Raw genomic sequence first — 23,355 nt, 5'->3', positions numbered from 1 at the left:
AAACAGCAGAAAACTGGGGCGCCTGGGTGGCTCAGTCGGCTCAGGGCACGATCTCGCGGTTCATGAGTTCGAGCCCCGCGTCGGGCTCTGTGCCGACAGCTCGGAGCCTGGAGCCCGCTTCGGATTCTGTGTCTCCCTCTGTCTCTGCCCCAACCCACTCACATTCTGTCTCTGTCTCTCTCAAAAATAAATAAACAACAAAAAAAAATTTTTTTAATAAAAAAACAGAAAACAATTCTGATAGACAGGTTGTCATCAGGCCCCATGGAATAAGCCAGATTTTCTTTCTCTGCAGTGCTAGTGAGTGGAGAAGAGCAGGTTTAATTGGGGGGGGGGGCACGGAAATCAGTGGAGACTTTGGTAGAGACAGAGGAGGCATCTGAGAACTCCCAACTATGCACCAGAAAGAATTGGTGTCATTACCTTCTCCGTGGCAAGGGTTTGTGTGTGAAGTATGCGAACACATTTAATTTTTTTTTTTTTGTATTAACAGTGCAATAATAGAGACAATTTGAAAACATAATAAAACCGGTCATAATCTTACACCCTAACTGGTAACTATTTTCATTCATTAGAAACATTTCCCAACTTGGCTTGACACACACAGGCATTTCTGTACAGTTGCCCTCTGCAGGATATCAATTTTCTTTCCAGCTCTTTCCACAGGAGCACTCGTGCTCCGTACTTCATACTTCTGATGAAACCTTGAGACTCCCACACCTCTCACGGGAACAAGATACCTCACTGAGCAAACATAATGTCCCCAGCCCCCCTATTTCTAAATCTTCTTGGAGAGGGGTGTGGATTGAAGATGTTCAGAGCAGACCCAGGTGGGCGGGGCAGGCTGAGTTTCAGCTCTGTCTCTTGAAGCTGTGGGATCTTGGGCAAGTTGCTTAACCTCCCTGTGCCCTGGTTTCCTCCCGCGAACTGGGACAAATAACCAGTACCTACTTCAGGGATGTAACTGAACACTGCACACAGCATATACCGTTGTGATCGTTGCCGTGTGCTAAAAATACCACAAGCTTTCGCCAGGTGCCAGGTGTTGAGCTAAACTCTGCACATATTATTGTCTCGACCATGTCAGTGATGTTGTTCCTCACTGTGTGTGTTTGAAGGACATGGTGGTAACTGATTCGTTTGACCTCACGTTTGCCGAAGAACGTCTTACTTTGGTTACGTAAACTTTAGCACGGACCCAGGGAAGGCAGCGGACCCGCCCACCGTCCACCTGATGTAGGAAGTGTGTGTTTTATGCCGACGGTTCTCAAAGTATGGTCCGGGGACCCTGACCTTTGTAGGGGATCCTCAGGGTCAAACCTGTCTTAAGAATAGGGCTAAGGGGCGCCTGGGTGGCGCAGTCGGTTAAGCGTCCGACTTCAGCCAGGTCACGATCTCGCGGTGCGTGAGTTCGAGCCCCGCGTCAGGCTCTGGGCTGATGGCTCGGAGCCTGGAGCCTGTTTCCGATTCTGTGTCTCCCTCTCTCTCTGCCCCTCCCCCGTTCATGCTCTGTCTCTCTCTGTCCCAAAAAATAAATAAATGTTGAAAAAAAATTAAAAAAAAAAAAAAAAAAAGAATAGGGCTAAGATGCTGTTTGCCTTTTCCGCTCAGATTTTTCCGGGCGCACACGGGAGTTCCCCAGAGGCTCTATGATACGTGACATCACGACAGATCGAATGCAGAGCAGGAAAGAAAACCTGGTCACGTTCCAAGTCAGACATTAACTTTGGGGAGGAAAAAACAAAAGTGAAACAATGTCACCTCCTCTCTAAGTTATTTTGTTTTGGAAAATACAATTATGTTAGAGACAAGTATATTATCAGGTTACCATCGTGGGCTTAATATCATTATTCTTCAAATGAATTAACAAAATATTTTTTCAATCTGTCAACGTCAGCTTCCAACAGAGAAAATGCACTGAGGGCTAAATTAGCCACATACGCAAAAAGCTCTTTGCACTCCTCGCCGATTTTTGCAAAACACAGAGGGAGGGATTTTGTGGCCCAAATGTGCAGGAACTGCTGTTTCAAGCCAAGAGTATTTCCTTGTTGAAGTTTTTAGGGCCTCCCCCAAGGACCGGTTTCTGGTTCTGAATTGCTGCAGATGAGGGGACCTTCTTCGAGTCTGAGAAAGCAGTGGTGAATTTCCCCCCACGTATTTTTAAAAAAAAATTTTTTTAACGTTTATTTATTTTTGAGACAGAGAGAGACAGAGCATGAACAGGGGAGGGTCAGAGTGAGGGAGACACAGAATCTGAAACAGGCTCCAGGCTCCGAGCTGTCAGCACAGAGCCCGACGCGGGGCTCGAACTCACGGACCTCGAGATCATGACCTGAGCCGAAGTCGGCCGCTCAACCGACTGAGCCACCCAAGCGCCCCTCCCCCCACGTTTTAATTTCAGGATTCTGAAAGATTTGAAGGCATTGACGTGGACTTTAAAGAGCTGGCTTACGATGCCCAGAAAACTCCAAATGTCTTGGAGGCCACCAATAAACCAGGTCTTTACGAAAAACTGGAAGGTCTTCAGAGCAGGTGATGGTCTGCTTGCTTCGGCCCCCCCCCCCCTTTATACCGGGGAAGGTGATGGTACCTTTTCCCCATTCTCTGAGACCCTTACTGTCTTCAGCTATCCAAGAAAGTGTGTGTGTGTGTATGTGTGTGTGCTTCGATTTTCTGGTATGTTAGGTAACATGGGGTATTATGAGAAGCGCTTGTTTGGGTGGAAATGCACCAGTGCGTATATTCGCGAATACCCTCAGTGTTTCTGGCACTGATTTCTTTTTTTTTTTTTTTCAACGTTTATTTATTTTTGGGACAGAGAGAGACAGAGCATGAACGGGGGAGGGGCAGAGAGAGAGGGAGACACAGAACCGGAATCAGGCTCCAGGCTCCGAGCCATCAGCCCAGAGCCTGACGCGGGGCTCGAACTCCCGGACCGCGAGATCGTGACCTGGCTGAAGTCGGACACTTAACCGACTGCGCCACCCAGGTGCCCCTGGCACTGATTTCCATACGCGTTCCGTGTCCTCCCTCTGTCTGCCTTTGGGTCGTGTCTACGCACCTATGCGCCTAAGCAAACTTAATTACAAAATCCTATGTCTGTGCCCTCAGATTGCACCTGTGTGAGAAGGCCCTGGCAGAGTACCTGGAGACGAAAAGGCTTGCCTTCCCTAGGTTTTACTTTCTGTCCTCTTCTGACCTGTTAGACATCCTTTCCAACGGCACAGCTCCTCAAGAGGTAAGCGGAGGGAGCGCTCGTGGAAGCGTCCAGAAAGTCTGAGGGGGCTCCCAAGTGGGAAGGTGTCAGATTCCCCATTATGCCTCCTCTCTCTGGCAGGGTGCGTATTTCAGACCCACGTTCCCCCCCCCCCCACCTCACCCCCCAGCATCTTCCACGTTTATGGTTAGGCTTCTCGGGGAGCCCCCGGCCCATCAGTGGCTCTAACCCCCGAAAGGGGAAGCTTCAAGGATGGGGAAGGTGGAGGGGTCTAAGCCTTCACAGGAGCGTGCCTTTGATCGGATTCTGAAGAGAGATCCAGGTAGGTGCTAGCAAAAGTTACAGCAAACGTTTCCAGGGGAGAGAAGACTGAAGGTTGTATTAACTTGGCATTTTGTGATTTTTGTGTGTGCGGAAAAAGTATACACAAGGAGCTCAAAATTTGGAGTCCTGGCCCCTGGTTCTAGCCACTTGTTGGCCGTGTGGTCTTGCGAGTCCCTTCTCTTTGGCGAAATTTCCTCATTTATAAGATAGGAGAAGGCTACTGTGGTACGGCCTTCCCCCCCCCCCTTTAATATGAAAGTCCCACTGGTTCTTGGAGCTGTAGACAGCAGTTCTCAAACATGAGCGTCACCTGGGGGCTCAGGTGCATCAGAGTCACCTGGAACGCTTGTTAAAATTCAGATTCCTGGGCCCCAGGGTTTCAGATGAGCCTGTAGGTCCAGGTGGGGCTGGAGAGGTTGCATTTCTAAGGATTCCCCAAGTGATGCTGGCGGTCTCGGGACCACCCTTCGAGAAGGACTGTCCTAGACCCTAGGTCTGCGTCTCCAAGTGACAGGTAGGACGGGGGGATGGTGTCTCCACCAGGTGGCACCCTGAGAAGACGCCAAGATCTGTGTGTATGTAGTTCTCCACTTTTCCTTTGACGGAGCATATCCGGTCGGAGTACCGTGTTCAGAAGTTACTTGGATGAGTTCTGTCCCGCCCTTCAGTGTGATTTTTGTACCTCACCTGAAGTATGGTTGGGCTCAGGTATTTCTCTTGGCTTTTAGTTTTTGTTTCTGTTTTTGTTTTTGTTTTTTCTTCCCATCCCTGTTGATTGGATTGTTTGAATACGTAGCATTCTAAGAGTCAAGATGTGCAAAAAGGTATGTTGGAAATGCCCCTCCTGTACTTCCCCCCTCCACTCCCTGTAGGTCACAGACCCCACTAGTTTCTGGCTTTCCTTTGCAAGAAACAAGCAAATGTTCGTTTATATTTGCCCGTGTGGTTTTCTAATTTACCCTCCTTTCTCACACAAAAGGGAGCCTGCTATGTATACTTGAAAGCGGTTTTTTATGTCGTTACATATCCTGGAAATCACTCCATATCAATTTAAAGGCACGGCCCTCATTTTTTGTTTTTTGTTTTTAATGTTTATTTATTTTTAAGAGAGAGCGTGTGCCAAGCAGAGGAAGGGCAGAGAGAGAGAGGGAGACGCAGAATCCGAAGCAGGCTCCAGGCTCTGAGCTGTCAGCACAGAGCCCGACGTGGGGCTCGAACTCACGAGCTGTGAGATCATGACCTGAGCCGAAGTCAGACGCTTAACCGACTGAGCCACCCAGGCGCCCCTCCCCCCACTCATTTTTTTTTTAATACACCTGCATCCTAACTCCCTGGACGATGCCACAGTTTGGCCAAAGGTTGCTGATACAATTTTGCAATTACAAATCCTGTGCCAGCGAATAACTTTGGGTTTTGTATTGTTGGGGGTCTGCCTTCCAGGCAAATGCCTAGAAGTGGGATTTTTCTGGGTCACGGTAAATGCTATGCGGTCAGGTTTAGAGGTGGCCCTATTTCCCTCCGTGGGGAAACAGCCTGTTGTCTCACCACCAGCAACAGAGGAGAGCGGCTCTCATGGAGCCTAAAGATGACAGCCGTGCATTAGTTTGTCATCTTCGTCGTTAACTTTCCACCTCCCTGGAATTATATTTTTGGTTTGTTGGTGAGAAGCATGTACCAAACACAGATCATCCCTAGAGTTAAAACCCACCTTTCTCTTGTTCCCCTATATAGTTTTCCGGAATAGTTCCAGAGTAGCCCACGCATATCGGGGTTGAGACATTTATCACACCGGCATTCTGTTTTGTAGCTGTATGTTCATTAATTCCACGCGTAGGGAAAGTCAAAGATCGTTGCCAGACCTTTTGTACATGATGTGCTCATTCTTAAATACTTATATATTTTTTTAACATTTACTCATTTTTGAGAGAGAGAGAGACAGAGCACAAGCAAGGGAGGGGCAGAGAGAGAGGGAGACACAGAATCTGAAGCAGGCTCCAGGCTCCAAGGTGTCAGCACAGAGCCCGACGCAGGGCTCGAACCCACGGATCGCGAGGTCATGACCTGAGCTGAAGTTGGACGCTTAATCGACTGAGCCACCCAGGCGCCCCCTAAATACTTATCTTTATTTGTCTTGCTTGGTGTGAGTAAATCTTTAAGTAGCTCCTCCCTCCCCACCATCCTGAGAGATGAAGGTTAGTAGACTAATCCCCACGTCCTTCTCTATCTGCGACTCTGGTAGTTTTTACAGGTGAGCGATTGAACGGTCGAGTTTGGAACTCCTGTGTGTCACAGCACTTTCTTCTCAAATCCCCCCAGATGTAGCTCTGAGACATCATCTGAGGTCCACCTGCTTTATTCCCCCCAGACCTTTCTAGGTAACCTCATTTGTTTCTATTTGGATCTCCGTAGAGATCAAAATTTAAAGTTTAATTTTAGAAAGTTTGTATACGTTTATATACTTGCTTTGTTAATTTTTCCAATATTTGACGAGGTTTTTTTTTTTTTCCTATCTGAAAACCAGGGTCATTATCTTGAAAAGGTTTTCTTTCTATGCGCTTTAAATTTTTTTAGCGATTGTTTAATTTTGAGAGAGAGAGAGAGCACGCACAAGTGGAGGACAGGCAGAGAGAGGGAGACAGAATCCAAAGCAGGCTCCAGGCTCTGAGCTGTCAGCACAGAGCCCGACGTGGGACTCAAACCCATGAACCACGAGATCATGACCTGAGCCAAAGTTGGATGATTAACTGACTGAGCCACCCAGGCGCCCCTATTCCTATATGCCTTAAAATAATATTTATATTCCATTTATCTGGATTTTTTCCCTTTAAGTTCATCAGATTTCCATAAGCTAGGATTCTATTTTCTCTGTACAATATAACATTACCTTCATATGTTCATACATATTTTAAAAAAAATTTTTTTTGAGTTTATTTTTGAAAGAGACAAAGCATGAGCAGGGGAGGGGCAGAGAGGGAGAGAGAGAGAGGATCTCAAGCAGGCTGCTTGCTGTCAGTGCAGATCCCAACACAGGGCTCGATCCCATAACCCTGGGATCACGATCTGAGCCGAGATCAAGACTCAGGTCCTCAACCGACTGAGCCACCCAGGCGCCCCACACTTTCAGCTGTTACCTCTCTTCCTTGGTGTCCTTCCGTGGCTTCTCAAGCCCATCCACCGTATTTCATTCATCTGTGTTGATTTGGTTCTTAAGTATTTGTTGTCCCCTTACATCATTTTCCTACCACTACCCGTTCATCTCTACCTCCTACTTCATCGCGTTCGTGTTTCTTTCATTTAATTGCAAACAAGGTGGCCTTTTTCATAATCACTTCTGTTTCCTTTATTAAAGCTTCTCTTTCTCTCTCCCGCCTCCTCTCCCCCTCCCCTCTGTGCCCCTCCCCCCCCTTCTCTCTGATAAAGAAGGTTCCCTCGCATCAAGATATTCATCCCAAGTCACCCCCTCTGGTGCCCTCACAGTGTGTTTACTTTAACACGTGGAGTTTTTCCTCTCCTGTCATTAGCTGGGGAGCTGGTTATGGTAAATTTAGGATTACAGCTCTGGTCCGCATACCCTGGAGGCCCTGTATCTCAGAAAGCTTTCTCAGAAAGTATCTCAGAGAGCTTTCTGCTTATTTTTTCCCTCTTCAGCCTGCCATTTCCCTCATGTCAGGACCACGGCGTGGCTCTCTGGGAACCCTCCTGGAACAGCCACCCAGGGCGCTACTGGAAAGGGGCCTCTGTGTCATGAGACGACATGGCGAGGGAGAACCAGGTACAGGTCTCCTGCGCCTAAGTGGTTTCAACAGCCGGGTGACTTCTTCCACAGGCCACCGCCACCACCGTCGCCCTTCTGCCGCAGGGTAGCATTTTCTGAGGAGGAGGGTTTAGGAATTAACCATCATTTTTTTCCTTCCAGTCTGTTCCCGTTTAGTTCAAGCAGACATTCGTGAAACTTTTGCGGCCACGATTCCCACTAATTCCGTGTTCCCTTGACCACTTCTACCCAATTCATTTGGTTCCGACCTCATACCACCCCACCACTGTTCCACAAGCTTCCCTGTAAATGTTTGGTAACCGTCTCTCTAATGGCTGGCACGCAGTAGACCTCTGCACGGTACCGATGAGCGTCTGCCCGGACACGTTCTCCAGTCCTGTGGTGTGGTTTCCCATCTTAGGTTCAACGCCATCTTTCCAAACTCTTTGACAACATGGCCAAGATGGAATTCCAGCTGGACGCCAGTGAGAAAGCGACCAAGATAAGTCTGGGCATGTACAGCAAGGAAGGAGAGTACGTGGCCTTCAGCGAGCCCTGTGACTGCAGTGGCCAGGTAGAGTAGAAGTCCTTTGCCCTCCTCATCCCGTTCTCTCACAAGTATCAGGCAACCTCAACTTTCAGGATGGCCATTTCAACCTTGGGCCGGAACTGCTGTCTGGGCCCTGGGACTGCCAGCTCCTCTCGAACCGACGTTGGAGGAGCTCCTGGTGCCTGCCCTCCCATCTCTGGGAAGGACACACGTCAATATTCGTATATCTTTCTTAACCAAAGACCTGTGCAGAGAGGAATGAAATGCGCATAAACAACTACCCAAGTCGAGGAGAAAAGAATTTTTAAATGATTAGCAGCACCAGGAGACTTTAACGTGACAACCCCTGGGGCACCCCATTGGCACACTGACGTCTTCCCCTGGAGAAGACGGTCTTTGAGATCAGCCGTTTTCCTGGGATGTCATTTCTCTGTACAAATACCGCTCAGAGTCACTTCCTCCCACAGTCCTACCCCTGGGAGAGCCAAATACCATCGTGCTCCAAGAACTACTACTTCTAAATGTCCCGTGTACAATTCCAGAAACACAAAATATGGGGCACTCTCTCCTAAAACTTCCTTCCTAGCCTCCCCCATCACCACTAGAGTATAAGCTATGTGTCTGTTTTTTGACCAGAAGGCATTCAGTTGGAAAATATAATTCTGGTTTACATCTCCATACTGAGTGTGGACAGGTTATGAAAACCCACTGACTGAGCGAGGTTGACCTTGCTTAGCCCAGACTAACACTTCCTTGTCTGAATGCCAGATGGCAGCTCCCCTCCCCTTGACCAGCTACTGTGTCCTGTGTGTTCCAAAGGGGCCTGTCCACCTGTTGTTAATTGAGCCTGGTTCTCACCGACCACCATCCTGGGCCACAGAAACAAGACGGCTCCCTGTGCCTTCTGGCGGCCATTGGGCCGATGGCTGGGCTCCATATTCTTGTCTCCCTCTGGGTGAGCGATCGTATCCTTTCCGGAATCCAGCATCTAACTTGGAGTTCTTCTTTCAGGTGGAAATATGGTTGAACCATGTGCTCGCGCATATGAAGGCCACAGTGAGGCATGGGATGACCGAAGGTGTAGCTGCTTATGAAGAAAAGCCAAGGGAACAGTGGCTCTTTGACTATCCAGCTCAGGTATTCCAACCAGGAGCTTTGTGGGCCCCCCTCCTTGCCAGGTCCCCTCCCTCAGGGAAGTCCTTCGGCCTTGAGGGGATACCAGACCTCAAACTCACTATGTGCCTCACAGTCCAGAAGGCCTGGTCTCTGAATTGTCAACTAAGACTTAGTCCACCCATTACCCTGGAGAACCTGGGATTGTCCGTTTTTACCCTCTCTGGCCACCATAGGGAGAAAACGTAAACCATTCAACTCACTGAGCCAGCCTGCTTTGTATATGCCGAGATCTTTGCTGAGCACAGGGGACCCCAACAGGGAACGAGACCTCATAACCCTGCCTTGCCGGAGTTTACAGACTCGGCAGGGAAGCCAACTCGCTTACAAATGAACACATAGCTAGCTGGTGGGGTCTGGGGAGCCCTCCCCACCTCTGCCAAGGATATGATATGTAAGCTGAGATTTGAAGTAGGAGCTAACAAGTTAACGATGGCGGGAAAGAGCAACCAGTATGGGGAGGACCTTGAGCTCAGAGGCAAGGAAGAGCATCCTGTGGTTGAAGAACTGAGTGTGGTTTGCAGCAAGAAGGGAGAGAAGGAGCCTGAGCCAGCTGATGGTTCCTACAGAGGAAACTTGAAAGCCAGTTCTTACCCACCCCGTTAGGGAGTCTGACTTGCTTCTAAAATGTGTCCGAATCCTTTCCAGGCTTCCCAGGAGGGCGAGGAGGGAAAGGGGCAAATTAATGAGAAATGGCTGCAGTAGACCCTCCCCCCACTCCCCACCCCCCCGTTAGGGGCACAGTGCCCGAGCTGGGGTGTTTGAGGGTTGCAGGCACTTACCGGGAATGAAGCCACAGGAGTAGAGAAGACTGGTCTTGGAAAAGACGCAGACCCAAGATGAGGGTGCAGAAGAGTCAGTCCCTTGGGCATCATGTAAAGACTGGATAGCCAAGGAGGAGCCAGTAAAGCAGATTGAGAAACGGTGCCTTTTCAGGTAGAAGGAACACCAGGGGATGGTCGCAATGGAAACCAAAAGCCGGCCAGAGGTCAGCCATGCCACCCGCTTGTAAGAGATCAAGGAAAATAAAGAGGCTGGGGAGTGTCCGTGAGCTTGGTGTGGCCACGTCCATGGAGTGCAAGGTGGTGGCGCATTGCAGGGGGCAGAGAAGGGAGAAGAAGAGGTGAGGAAATGTCGGCAGCGAGTGTAGACTAACAGAAACGAGAAATAGGGACTACTGCAAGGATTCTTGTGACGATGCAATGGGTGCATCGCGTTCAAAGCATCCCAGCAAGATCTCTGGCCAAACCCCACGCACCGGATCCCAAAGGCGGGAATGGTCCTTTTTACTACGACAGGATTCTCTGTTTGACAAAGGGAATGATCCCCATCAGGATTCTTTGTTTACCTGAATCAGACTTTTGAGGCAAGAAAATGTGTCGCCTCCTGCTCTTGCGACAGGTCTCATCTAGAGCAGTGTCTCCCCAACCACAGGATGCTACAGACGATCGGTGCGTCTGAAGCCTCCACCGTGAATAATTCGAATTACGCATTTTCCGTATCAGGTTGCTCAGCAAACGGAAGTCGTGTTTGTTCAAATCCCTTCTTCCATTCCTTTATTTTGACTCTCTGAAAAACACAAATCCCACTGACCACGTTGAATTTTGCTGCAATTCACCTTGGTCTCCAGGAGTAGGCTTTTCAAGGTTATAGGGTCCGAGAAGTAAAAACCATACACAGCCAAAGCGTTACGGGCAAGCAAAAATACGCCGCAAATGATCATCAGAGGCTCACTAAGCTAGAACACTCAGACCGCGGGAAGTTTAAGAAGAACAGAACAAAGACCAAGTGTTGTTGAGATGTTCAATCAACATATTGTTAACCTCCCAAGCCCAGGAACGATGCTTTGCCTGGGGAGTAAAGGTGGAGAGATCAGAGTAGCAATTTCTAAAAGCCACTGACATTGACCAGGGGGACTCTTTGGTTGTTTTCAACCAAACGATACATTTTTTTTCCACAGCAGAAAGTGCTTTCCCCGCTTGGAACCACTTCACATCTCCAAGGAGACAGAGGCCAGTGGCTCACTTTGTCAGTGCTGGTAGAAGAGGGAGGGAAGGGGCTGAGGTCACCCACACAATTGCATGCTGACTCTCGCTGTGTGATGAGTGGGCTGGCTTTGGAGACAGTCCTGGTAATGGCTTTACTAAGCAGCTCCTGGTGCCACAGGTGGCCCTGACCTGCACTCAGATCTGGTGGACCACGGAGGTGGGCATTGCGTTTGCCAGGCTGGAGGAAGGCTACGAGAACGCCATGAAGGACTATTACAGGAAGCAAGTGGTGCAGCTCAAAACCCTCATCACCATGTTACTCGGCCAGCTCTCCGAAGGGGACCGGCAGAAGATTATGACCATATGCACCGTTGATGTGCACGCCCGGGATGTGGTGGCCAAGATGATCGCTCAGAAGGTGAGTCCCAAACATTCGGGAGCGTCCCTCTTTGCCGCCAGCTACACCGTGAACGGTGGGATAAGGGAGAAGCTCGCATACAGCCCACACATGGGGGTCCCAGACTCTGCCCCGGCCAGAGAGCTGGGGGAGGGTCATGGTGGCTGCTCCCAGCGAACGTGTGTAATTAGCATGCTCTCTGTGCTGTGGTGGGCGCAGCATGGACTCCTGACCGGTAGGCAAAACCCAGCTCATCCAGAGCCCCGCGTGGCCTGTGGCCAAGGGGCCACCGGCGGCACGGCGATTGAGCCCCCTCCTCTGCGCTCTCTCTTCAGGTGGACAATGCTCAGGCCTTCCTCTGGCTGTCCCAGCTGCGGCACCGTTGGGACGACGAGGCCAAACACTGCTTTGCCAACATCTGTGATGCGCAGTTTCTATATTCCTACGAGTACCTGGGAAATACGCCTCGCCTGGTGATCACGCCTTTGACAGACCGGTGAGCACTGGCATCAGCCACTCACAGAGAACCCGATTGGTGTCCGGGTCAGGCCGTCTTAACGGGGCCGCTGCCCCTTGCTAGTTGCCCACAGAGCTGTAGGGAGGGAGCCCCTGCCCACACAACACACGTAAAAATAAAACTTGAAGGAGGAAGGGCAGAACCCTTCTCAGGGCAAATCCGTGAGCTGTGATTTTATTTTATTTATTTATTTATTTTTTTTGAGGAATTTACTAGGGGAGAATCCCATACCCCTGGGTTCTCACACCAGCTCTAACACATACCGGCTACTTGACCTTGAAAAACTTGACCTAATGCTTGGTTTTTCTCATCTATGAAATGGAGGCAGTTACTTGTTAAACTGGTCTGGGATCCCCAGAATCGAAAACAAAACCAAAAAAAACTACTGATAAGAATTCCGGAAAGTGGAGTTTTGTGTATAGAAGGCTGGAAATGGGGAAAACCCAAGATATGTTCCTGGAAGAGGGGGAGACGCTTGACTTGGGGGGCGATGTGGTTGGCCATAAGCCTGGTAAGGTGGGTCCGAGTCAGGCTATAAATATGCAGCATACATTTTTTTAGCCAGTAAGTAGCGATAAACTATTGAAAATTTTTCATCAGCCGAATAAAACGATGGGAACTGTATTTCATGGAGACTTATCTGAGAGCACAGCGTGGGCAAAGGAGAGCGAGGACGGGATATTTTAATTCTGTTGAGATTTCCGTAAATTCTGCTATGAGCTGGTGCCCTTTTCCCGTATAATTTCATTGAGCACTAAATCTCTTCTCCAAAGAGCTGCATGTCTGAATGGCCGGCTTATTCCAAATAAGTGACTTGTAGACGGTGAAAAGATTGTCATCAGTGGTGAAGGCTAGAGCGGCCACGTAGAATCTGTGTCATCTCTTACTGAATTTCCCCCCTGCCTGTTTTTAAGCGTTCCCACCTGTATTCTGGCCAAATCCTCAGATGTATCTCCAAGGAACATTGAATGGGGTTGCGATCGCGGCATTCGCGGCATGACCTGGGATGTGGGAAAATCCCAACATCATCCACAGAGCAGGACCTCATGGTTGATCTCTTCCCCCCGCCCCCATGCTGTTCCTTTCCTTAGTTCGGTTTCCTGCCCAGCCTGGAAGGATCTTCCACCCAGGGTCCATTCCACGTTTGCTCTTGTCTTTCTCTGCTTTCATTTTTTGTGGGAGCCCGCAGAGGTCGCATCGCTGTCTCAGGTCACTCTCCCCCACACTTAGGAATGGGAGCTCTTTGCAGTCAGGGAGCTCTGTCTGTCTTACTTGTTGCTATGTCACCAGCCACCTGCTAGATGTTGGAATTGATACCTGTCGAAGGAATGAGTGGTGCTTGAATATTGAAGACCTCTGTGGTAAGAATAGAATTAAGAATAGGAGGTTGACTCAGGAGGGGGATCCACACAGGACTCTCTGCCTTGGCTCCCAAAGCTCCCAAAGCTACTCTGTCCTCTGCCCTGATGCGGGGACCGATACTCCTCCCTGCCCCAGCTTTGGACGAAAGGCAGATAACACCTGTTCAGAGGGAGATGCGGGTTTCTCTGCAGCTGGGACAGTATCGGCAACAGCAACTCAGAGTGTTCGGGCACCTTAGGGTTGCACTGGGCCTTCACTTGGTATCAGTCCATTAGAGGCGCTCATTCACTGCGGGCCAAAGGGGAAAGTGTTCCCGCGTCAGGCTTCATTCAGAGCGGACCCTCTTGTGTGTCGTGGTTATTCTCAGCAAGACACGCACCCTAAACAGGAAGGAAATGGGGTCCAGGATTCTCTCTTGCAGCGAGTTTTCCTGCCAGCCTTGGAATATAAGCTAATAGTTTGGGAATTCCTAACGCTCGCAACAGAATCACGAAGCTGTTCTGTATCTGAGCAGTTCGACGAATGTCCGCCTCTGACTCTAGACTGTAATGCTCCGTGGTAACGTTGACTTCAGTGTACTCGCTCTTCTACCCCAAGGGACCCGGCGCTGTGATAGGCATTCAAGTTCACGCCTTGACCGAATTCAGTGGAACGATTTCTGACACAATGCACCCCAACTTCTCCATCCCAAGTCAGAATATCTCCTTCCTTTCCATGGACATAGCAGACACGATCATTCCAAGTGATAAAAAGTCTAAGACTTTTTTCTTTTCCCTGGGTCGTCATGCCCGCCCCAGCGTTGAAGATAATTACCTCTTTTGGATTTAGAAGTCTCTAGTACCCGAATGCTGAAGGCCTCTGGAAAGGGAGAGGGTAAAGCTCTGGCAAGGAATTCTCTCCAAAACAGGATTTTATCACCCCTCCTATGAAACGATGCAAAAAAAAAAAAAAAAAAAAAAAAACTAGAAAGGAGGACTTAACACAAATAATGGTGAATACTGTATAGACCTTGACCTCGTTTGGCTCTTTAGATGCTTTTCTGACAAAGTGGTATGTAGTGAATATTTATATGTAAAATTCCATTTTCTCATTGACTTCCATTATTATCTCGAAATGTTTTTCCCGGGGAAAAAAAAAAAAAAAAAAGGCCTTAACACAGAAAATCACATTTTAAAGAGCATTCAGCCTTGTCCGGTGTGTAGCTTAAGTACATTTAATTCTCTTCTGCCACAGGAATTAATCAAATGGACAATTGATCCATAAAACCTTTGCACATTCATTAAAAGCATAGCCGCATTACAGTACCTCCGACTGATTATGCCTATTTCTTTGGAATTTCCCAGTGCCCGGATGGGACCTGAATTTATAAGTAGCTACGATATATTCGCAGGACTCTGGCGTAGCACTGAGCTGAAGAACTAAATGGAAATGTCTTTTCAGCCTGTACAAAAGCAATTCGCATAAGTTGTTTCTCAACCTTTGGATGACCTCCTCTTCCCTCAACTCACCTTCACACACAGACGCCCCTTTCAGCCCCGTGCTGCTGCGTTAAGTACTAATCAGCTGCTTATCAAGTTTGAGTACCTCTTAATATCTCAGGAACTGCTGCGAGTAGGTGAGATTTAATTGACCCAAGAGTCTTGGAAGGGGATTTGCCGGACAAGGACGCAGCACAAGTCCTACACTTCCTAAGTCTTCATCTGCAGTTTTTTGTCGGAAAAACTTAGTACTCTGTAAGCAAAGACGATAAAGTCGCCCAGAGGTAACCATTGTTAATATCTAGTCCGTTTCCTTCTGCGTGTGGATGTTGACAAAATGAAATTGCAATCCTGTGCTGTATATAAAATACCATAGTTTTTTGTTTTTTTTTTTTTTTTTTTACATAACATTATATCATGGGCATATTCTCACAACATTCTTCTGAAACACTCTAAGAGCCGACTTACCTTCTCCTTCCAAGTCTCCCATAATTTACGTAACAGAGCCATGTTATAAAATGTTTCAGTCACACCTAAGCTTTTACTCTTGAAAATAAATCTGCCATGAACTTGCTTATAAATAACTTTGTGCTGCGTTTCCTAATATTTCCCCAGGAGACAGGCCAAGAGGCAGGGTAATTAGGTGACACAGACTTTAAAATTATTCTTGAAACCAATATTGTTCCCACTCTCACCAGCGGTTTATGAGAATGTTTACCTCGCAACATCCTCACCAGCATTAAGTTTCATGGTCAAAAATGTTATTTTATAAGTCAGAATGGGATCTCATTTGGATTTGGATGTCCTTAATTACTCACAGACTTTAGCATTTTTGTGTGCTCATTGGCTAGTAGATTTTCCTGTCCTGTGAATTATTTATCACTGTTCCTGCCCATTTTATTACTTTTATGCTTAGAAAGTCCCTGCTCATTTCAAGATCAGCTCCATATTCACCTGGATTTTACCGCAGCTTCTTTTGTTTTATTTTCCCCTTTCTCTTTTAAAATTCTTGGGTGAACTTTTGGACTTTTGAGTAGAGGGAGTGTTTTTACCACAACATTTTTGGTTACAAGCGCTAGAAGCCAAACCCTAACTAAGGTAAACAGAGGGAGGAATTGTTACCTCATGTGCCTAGGAAATGAGTCCAGCCCCGGGGCCTGGATGGGGAGAGATCGGTGATGGAACTCTCTCTCCTATCACGGCTCTGTTTTCTTCTGAATATTAACTCCTCTCTCGCACGGGTTTTCATTGTATGGCTGCAAGGGCGGTCTCCATGCCCACGACTTCATGAATCTTCCAGGAGGAAGAGACACCCTCCCCGCGCTTCTCAGCTCCGTAGATCTGATTCCTTCAAGGGACTCTGGTGAGCCCTGTTTGGATCCTGTGCCGATCTCTGAGTCCCTCACTGGAGCCACCGAGCTTGATTATTTTGCCCAGCCCGAGTCTTGTGCCCACCCCTGGGAGGGTGGGAGATACTTTGGTTGATGGCTATGCAGCCAGAGGGCTTACCGTAAGTGTGGACTCCTGAGCAAGGAAAACCCACAGAAACTACTATGGCAGGGAATATTTGATTTCTTTGGTTGCCAAGTAACCAGTGGACATGACATGTTTTAGTGAGCCATGGGCCCTTTCCCTCACTGGTCTGTGATGTTTCCTCCACCACATTCAAAATTCTGAGTTCTCAGACTACCTCAAAGCGTCTATCCTGTTTCATCATTCTGTCCATCAACACGCCATATTATTTAAGGATTGTAGCTTTGTCGTGAGCTCTCCTATTTGTGTAGTAAAGGTCCACATCATCTTTTGTGTATATATATATATATATATATATATATTATATATTTATCTCTTCTCTTCTCAAACAAACTTGAATCATTTTGTCAGGTTCCAAAATATAAATGGTTAGGGTTTTTGATGGGTGAGTCTTAATACCTTCAAGTTAATTTGGAAAGAATAGCCATCTTTATGATATGTGATACTTTTCTATATATGCATATCTTGAATTATGTTTATATATCTTTCAGTTTCAGTTACATATATTTCAGTTCAGAAAAGTGTCTAAGTATCGTCATAAAGGTTTTGAATATTTTTTATTATCACTAGGTGCTTTTAAGAATTTTGTTGCTCGGGGCGCCTGGGTGGCGCAGTCGGTTAAGCGTCCGACTTCAGCCAGGTCACGATCTCGCGGTCCGTGAGTTCGAGCCCCGCGTCGGGCTCTGGGCTGATGGCTCAGAGCCTGGAGCCTGCTTCCCATTCTGTGTCTCCCTCTCTCTCTGCCCCTTCCCTGTTCATGCTCTGTCTCTCTCTGTCCCCAAAATAAATAAACGTTGAAAAAAAAAATTTTTTTTAAAGAATTTTGTTGCTAGGGGCGCCTGGGTGGCTCAGTTGGTTAAGTTGTCCGACTTCAGCTCAGGTCACGATCTCACAGTTTGTGAGTTCGAGCCCCGTATTGGGTTCTGTGCTGTCAGCACGGAGCCTGGAGCCTGCTTCGGATTCTGTGTCTCCCTCTCTCTCTGCCCCTCCCCTGCTTGTGCTCTCTTTCTCTCTGTCTCTCAAAAATAAATAAACATTAAAAAATTTTTTTAAATAAAAATTTTGTTGCTATACAAGGTTTTTCATTATATATACGTTTTAAAACAATTTGATTGAGGTTTCTTTTATGTGTCAAAAATTTGTCCCCATTCCAAATGTACCGCTTAATGGTTTCCAGTAACTTGACCGTGTGGTATAACCATCACCATAAATCAGTTATACAACATTTTTAACCTCCTCAATGAGATCCCTCATGCCCATTTATATACCCATTCCCACCCCCAGCCCCAGCCAACCACTGAGCTACTTTCTGTGTCTCTAAATTTGGCTTATTCCAGCCACTTCTTGTAAATGGAGCCATACAACTTGTCCCTAGTGTCTGGCTTTTTCATTTTACACAGAATGGGGGGGGGGGGGTTGTCCATGATAGAGCACGTGGCAGTCGTCCATTGCTTTTTCTTACTGACTAATATCCCATGTTATAGACAGGACACATTTTGTCTATCCAGTCACCTGTTGATGGACACTTAGGTTATTTCCAGTTTGGGGCTGTCGCAAACAATGTCGCTGTGAACCTTTGCGTGCAAGTCCTTGTGTAGACGTTAAGTTTTCATTTCTCTTGGGCCGATACTCAGGAGGGGAGTTGCGTGGTGGTACGAGATCTTTATGTTGAACTTTCTGGAAAACGGGCAAACTGTTTTCCAAAGTGGCTGAATCATTTTAAATCCCCCCCCCCCCCCCCCCCCCACAGTAGACGGGGGTTCTCATCTCTCCACAGCCTTGATAACTTTATTATTGTCTGTCTTGTGTATTACAGCCGTCCAAGGGGGTGTGAAGTAGGATCTCATCTGAGTTTTAATTGCGATTTCCCTAATAATGCTGTTGAGCGTCTTTTCTTGTGCTCATTAGCCATTTGTCGCTCTCCTCGGTGTCATCCCGTTCATGTCCTTTGCCTCCCGTTTGATCCGTTTGTCATCTCGCTGAGTTGTGAGAAGCCTTTGTATATTCTGGTTTTATGGGACATGTGTTTGCAAGTATTGTATCCCCATCTGCCGCTTCCCTTTTTACTTTCCGAACGGTGTCTTTTGAGGCGCAAAAGTGTTTAATTTGTGTGAGGTCCAATCTGTCAAGCTTTTCTTTTTGGACCATGCTTTAGGTGTCGTAGCTAAGAAATCTTTGCTTAATTCCACTGTGTCTCTGCCTTTTCACTTGTGTATAGAACGAAACTCACCTTTATGAAGTTCTCTCTTATGCTGCCCATCGACTGCCCTATATTAGAAAAATTCTGAGAACTTTAGTCTTGATTCTCTTGACTTTTCTAAGTCACTACTAGAATTTCCAAACGTATCTGAGACATAAATATGAAGCATAATTAGACCTACTCAGGCTTCGTTACTAAGCACGCTGTTATTTTTGTTGCAGAGATCATGTGTCAGTCATTGCTCTGTGTTCTGTCATATTTTGAGAAAGACATTTACCAAGTCGTAGGGGCATAGAGAAAGCTGAGCACTGGGTGAGGGACGATCTCATAACCAAATGGCATAAGCAACAGATCTTAGAATCGGGGCCATGTATGCTGAAGACAACATTCGTATTTAAACATTAAAATGTTATGGGGTACCTGGGCGGCTCAGCCAGTTAAGCGTCCGACTTCAGCTCAGGTCACGATCTCACGGTTTGTGAGTTTGAGCCCCGTGTCGGGCTGTGTGCTGACGGCTCGGAGCCTGGAGCCTGCTCCAGATGCTGTGTCTCCCTTGCAAGTGCTTGGAAGGTTAACTTACATTTATCCTTCCTAAATTTTACCCTGTGGGATCTACCCCTATCATTTTCGACTGTTGGGATTATTTTGAATTCAGTCTATGTTGCATGTAATCGATTATTTCTTAATCCAAGTTACTGATAAAAATATTGACTATCATGGACCCGAGTCCTGCTGGTCATGCTAGAGGGACCCCCTGCCGGGGAGATATTGTTGCAATCCGTGTTCATTCTTATGAATAATCATCATCCATGTTATGATTGTTGAACCCTGTGGTAGGTAGAATTCTAAGGATGATCCCCATGATCTTTTCCCCTGTACGATCTCCTCCCCTTTGAGTATGGGTAAAAACTATACATATGATCATGTCATTCCCATGATAATGCTTTGCTTTACAGCAAGAGGGAAATAATTCAAGTGGACCCAATGTCATCATGTGAGACCTGGAAAGTAGAGTTCTCTCCTGGCCAAAGACAGAAGGGGGAATCAGAGAGATCTGAACGTGAGACAAACTTGACACGCTGTTGTTGATTTTGAAGGTAGAGGGAGCCATATGCAAAGATGATAGAAAGGCCCAGAGGAGCTGAGCTATCCCCTGGCCAACAGTAACCAATGAGGACCTCAGTCTTCCAACTGGTAGGAACTTAATTCAACCAAGAACTCGAGTGAACTAGGAAGCAGATTCCTTCCCCAGAGTGTCCAGATAAGAGTGCAGCCAACAGTTACCTTGATTGTGGTCTTTGAAACCCTCCAGAGAGGATCCACCTGGACTTCTGACCTAAAAGAGTAAGAGAATAAGTGAGTGTTGTTTTAAGCCACTTCGTTTATGGTAATTTCTTACATGGCAGGAGAAAAACGAATACAAAACAACTATAAAGATTTCACCAACTCTGAGATGACTCAGACCACATTTCCAGGATAGCTTCAGGCTACTTATAGCTGCAATCAAGATGCAGGGTCTCTGATAGTTTCTTTAATCTGCCAATTGAATAACTGTATTGAAACAGAAAAGCTATATTTCATATATTTTTCACCTTAAAAAAATAATACCTTAAACACGGATCGGCCTTCTTTTCAAGGCACCTTCCTATGTCTTGTCTCCTCTTATCCTCACGGAAGCCTCCTGAGGGGCAAGAAGACCAAAGCCTACGGGAGTCATTTGCGCAAAGAGAACAAGACTGACTTCAGCTTGATATTTGGAAAGCCTTTCAAGCAATTGCAACGGGCACACTGTGGAAGGAGCTGCCTTCTGAAATCATAAACCCTGCCTCGCTGGAGGAAAAGGCTTATGTAGCCCTCCTGGAAGGATTTAATTAATGGGAAAGAGCCTGGCTTGGTTAAAAGGCCAAACCTCTGAGGTCCGTCCCGGAACAAAAGGGTCTGTCTTCCCAGGAACAACCAGACTAAATCGATCCGTATCCGTGTTGGGGCCAGCTGGCCAGGCAAGAGCGCCTCTTGGAGGAGTCCTTGCCATTCTCACAATTGCCATTGGCTCGACACAGCGAGCTTACTGAATTCCTTGGTGCAAAGCCCAAGACTGCGGGATGGATTCCAGTGACCGCTTCTGTTAAGGCACCAAGGTTTCCTTCCCTGGCTGAGTTGCGCCAACACTTTGTACTAGAGGCAACGTAGGAACCCTATCTGACTCCAGAGCCCTCGCCTGAGACCTCGATAGCCTGATCCGCCCACCTCAGTGGAAAGCAGCTGCAGACTGAAGCGGCTGGCTTCATGTTGACAGAGATGGACAGGCTGACGAGACCCCAGATTGAACTTTAGAGCAGGAGCGGGTATCCCTAAGGCCTAGGACAGCCGGATGGCCCATGACCCAAGCAAAATGGCGACCCTCATGTGGAAGAGGGAGGCACTGTTTTCCGTTTGGTTTACTCATGGCCCAAGCCTAAGCCCCACTGCCCCTGCCTTTGTTATTATTAGCCTTAGCCCAGCTTCCCTTCCCGAAGCTCAGTCTTCCCATCTGTAAAATAGGGATTGGATTAGTTGATCTCAGAAACACCTTCGAGCTCTAGAGTTCTGTTACTATGGGGAGAAAAATATTTTGGGGGGGGGAGGGGAGGGCCCTCCCCCCGAGTACTTCTTCTGGAGATCATCAGAAGCTCAGCAGTAGGTACTCTGGAAGAGATTGACACCCAGCTCCAAGGGTTTCTTTCCAGAGATTCTTGAGTTTCCTGTGCGAATTCTATTTCTGCAAACCCTTGTGTTTCTGGACTCCTGGACTCCTCGAGAGCCCTGCAGCTCTATGGAGAAGAGGCCTGGGTCCCCCTCTGGCCGGCAGAGGAGGCTGCCGTGGACAGATCAGGGGTGGGAGAGAGTGGGGAGGTGAGCAGGCCGGAGGCCAGGGAGTCTGCCAGTCCGGGCAGCTGCCTTTCCTCCTGGGAGGTTCAGGGCTGCAACAGCCCCTGGAAAGTTCTGGAAGAAGCCGAGGCTCGGGTGGGTGGAAGGCACTGGGGCCAATCTGGAGTCAGAACTCAGCCCCTGAGAGCAGGTATGGCCTCTGTTAGGACTCAGCTAGGAGTGTCTGAGAGGTGGGGGGAGCCCAGCTCACCAGCCCTGAAATGCAGCCCATCAGTCGAGCCAACACCTGCCCTCACACGGGAAAACTGCCGGTGGAATAGCAGGTCCCCACACCTGTCCTGTCCACCTGGGGATCTGCCTTCCTGAGTGTCACGTGCAAAGGCTGAAATATATCTGGGAATTTTGCACTCAATTAAAGGAGAATTCAGGGGGCAGCTGGGTGGCTCAGTCGGTTAAGGATCCGATTTTGGCTCCGGTCACGATCCCACAGTTCCATGAGTCCGAGCCCCGCGTCGGGCTCTGCACTGACGGCGCAGAGCCTGCTTGGGATTCCCTCTCTCTCCCTCTCTCTCTCTGCACGCCCCCCATCACACTTTCTCTGTCTCTCTCAAAATACATAAACTTAGAGAATTCAGGAACTCACTCCGTCTTTCCAAAGCCATTTTGGTGTCGGTGGAGACACAGTCGCCATCTGGCCCGAAGAGTGTTCACCTGGAACCACCGGTGAACTCTAGACATCAGATTCCAAAACAGAATTCATCTTGGAGGCCCCCTTGGGTGGCCCCTTCTGGTCCAACCTGCAGGTGGAGAGCCTATGTTATTAATTTTCTAGGTATCAAGAAGTGAGGCCGTTTTTCAATGGCTTTATTGAGGTATAATTTACATGCGTTACAGTTCACCCATTACAAGGGTACAATTCAGTGATGGTTAGTACTTTGTAGAGTTGTGCAACCATTACCATCATCCAGTTTCAGACTTTGCCATCACCGTGTTTGTGATAATACCCTCTAGTTCGATCCACGTTGTTGCAAATGGCAAGATTTCATTCTTTTTTTTCACCACCACGTCATATTCCATTGTGTATGTGTATGTGTGTGTATATATGTATATATATACCACATCTTCTTTATTCATAAGTTGGGGAACACCTGGGTTCTTTCCATAATTTGGCTATTGTTGATGGCGCTGCTGTAAACATTGGGTTACACGTGTCCTTCAAATCAGCATTTTTGTATCCTTTGAATAAATACGTAGTAGTGCGATTCCTGGGTCGTAGGGTAGTTCTGTTTTTAATTTTTTGAGGAACCTCCATACTGTTTTCCAGAGTGGCTATACCAGTTTGCATTCCCACCAATAGTGAAAGAGGGTTCCCCTTTCTCCGCACCCTTGCCAACATCTGTTGTTGCCTGAGTTGTTAATGCTAGCCATTCTGACAGGTGTGAGGTGGTATCTCATTGTGGTTTTGATTTGTACTCCCCTGATGATGAGTGACGTTGAGCATTTTCTCATGTGTCTGTTGACCATCTGGATATTTTCTTTGGAAAAGTGTCTGTTCGTGTCTTCTTCCCATTTCTTCACTGGATTGTTTGTCTTTTGGGTGCTGAGTTTGGTAAGTTCTTGATAGATTTTGGATACCAACCCTTTATCCAATATGTCATTTGCCCGTATTTTCTCCCATTCCGTTGGTTGCCTTTCGTTTTGATGATTGTTTCCTTCGCCGTGCAGAAGCTTTTTATCTTGACCAGGTCCCAGTAGTTCATTTTTGCCTTTATTTCCCTTGCCTCTGGAGACATGTCAAATAAGTTGCTGTAATGCACGTCTGTTTTAAAAAGTACCAGAAGCAAGCCTAATGCTTGTTTTTATTTTATTATCATTAGGAAAGATAGTCAAAGGAGGATTAAACAGATGGAATGACTGATGGCTTCATTCATGAATTTGCTTCATAAATAATAATTTAGGGTCTCTATGTGGCCAGAGCCGTTTCTGGAGATGAA

General features: G+C 47.5%; 1 protein-coding gene across 1 annotated transcript in view; it reads left to right on the top strand.

The window, feature by feature from the left end:
* The window catches only part of DNAH9 (dynein axonemal heavy chain 9), a 311,907-nt gene that overhangs the window by 61,039 nt on the left and 227,513 nt on the right, over positions 1–23,355 (top strand). The window contains exons 15-20 of the mRNA XM_040453174.1: positions 2,402–2,532; positions 3,112–3,238; positions 7,717–7,869; positions 8,857–8,982; positions 11,185–11,424; positions 11,739–11,899. Of these exons, the coding sequence (XP_040309108.1) occupies positions 2,402–2,532; positions 3,112–3,238; positions 7,717–7,869; positions 8,857–8,982; positions 11,185–11,424; positions 11,739–11,899 (938 nt within the window). The remainder of the gene's footprint in view (positions 1–2,401; positions 2,533–3,111; positions 3,239–7,716; positions 7,870–8,856; positions 8,983–11,184; positions 11,425–11,738; positions 11,900–23,355) is intronic.

The sequence above is a fragment of the Herpailurus yagouaroundi genome, unplaced genomic scaffold, assembly GCF_014898765.1.
Source record: "Herpailurus yagouaroundi ecotype Mexico unplaced genomic scaffold, PumYag 208, whole genome shotgun sequence".
Taxonomy (NCBI): Eukaryota; Metazoa; Chordata; class Mammalia; order Carnivora; family Felidae; genus Herpailurus; species Herpailurus yagouaroundi.
Note: the sequence above shows the minus strand (reverse complement) of the source record. Positions and strands in the feature narration are given on the sequence as shown.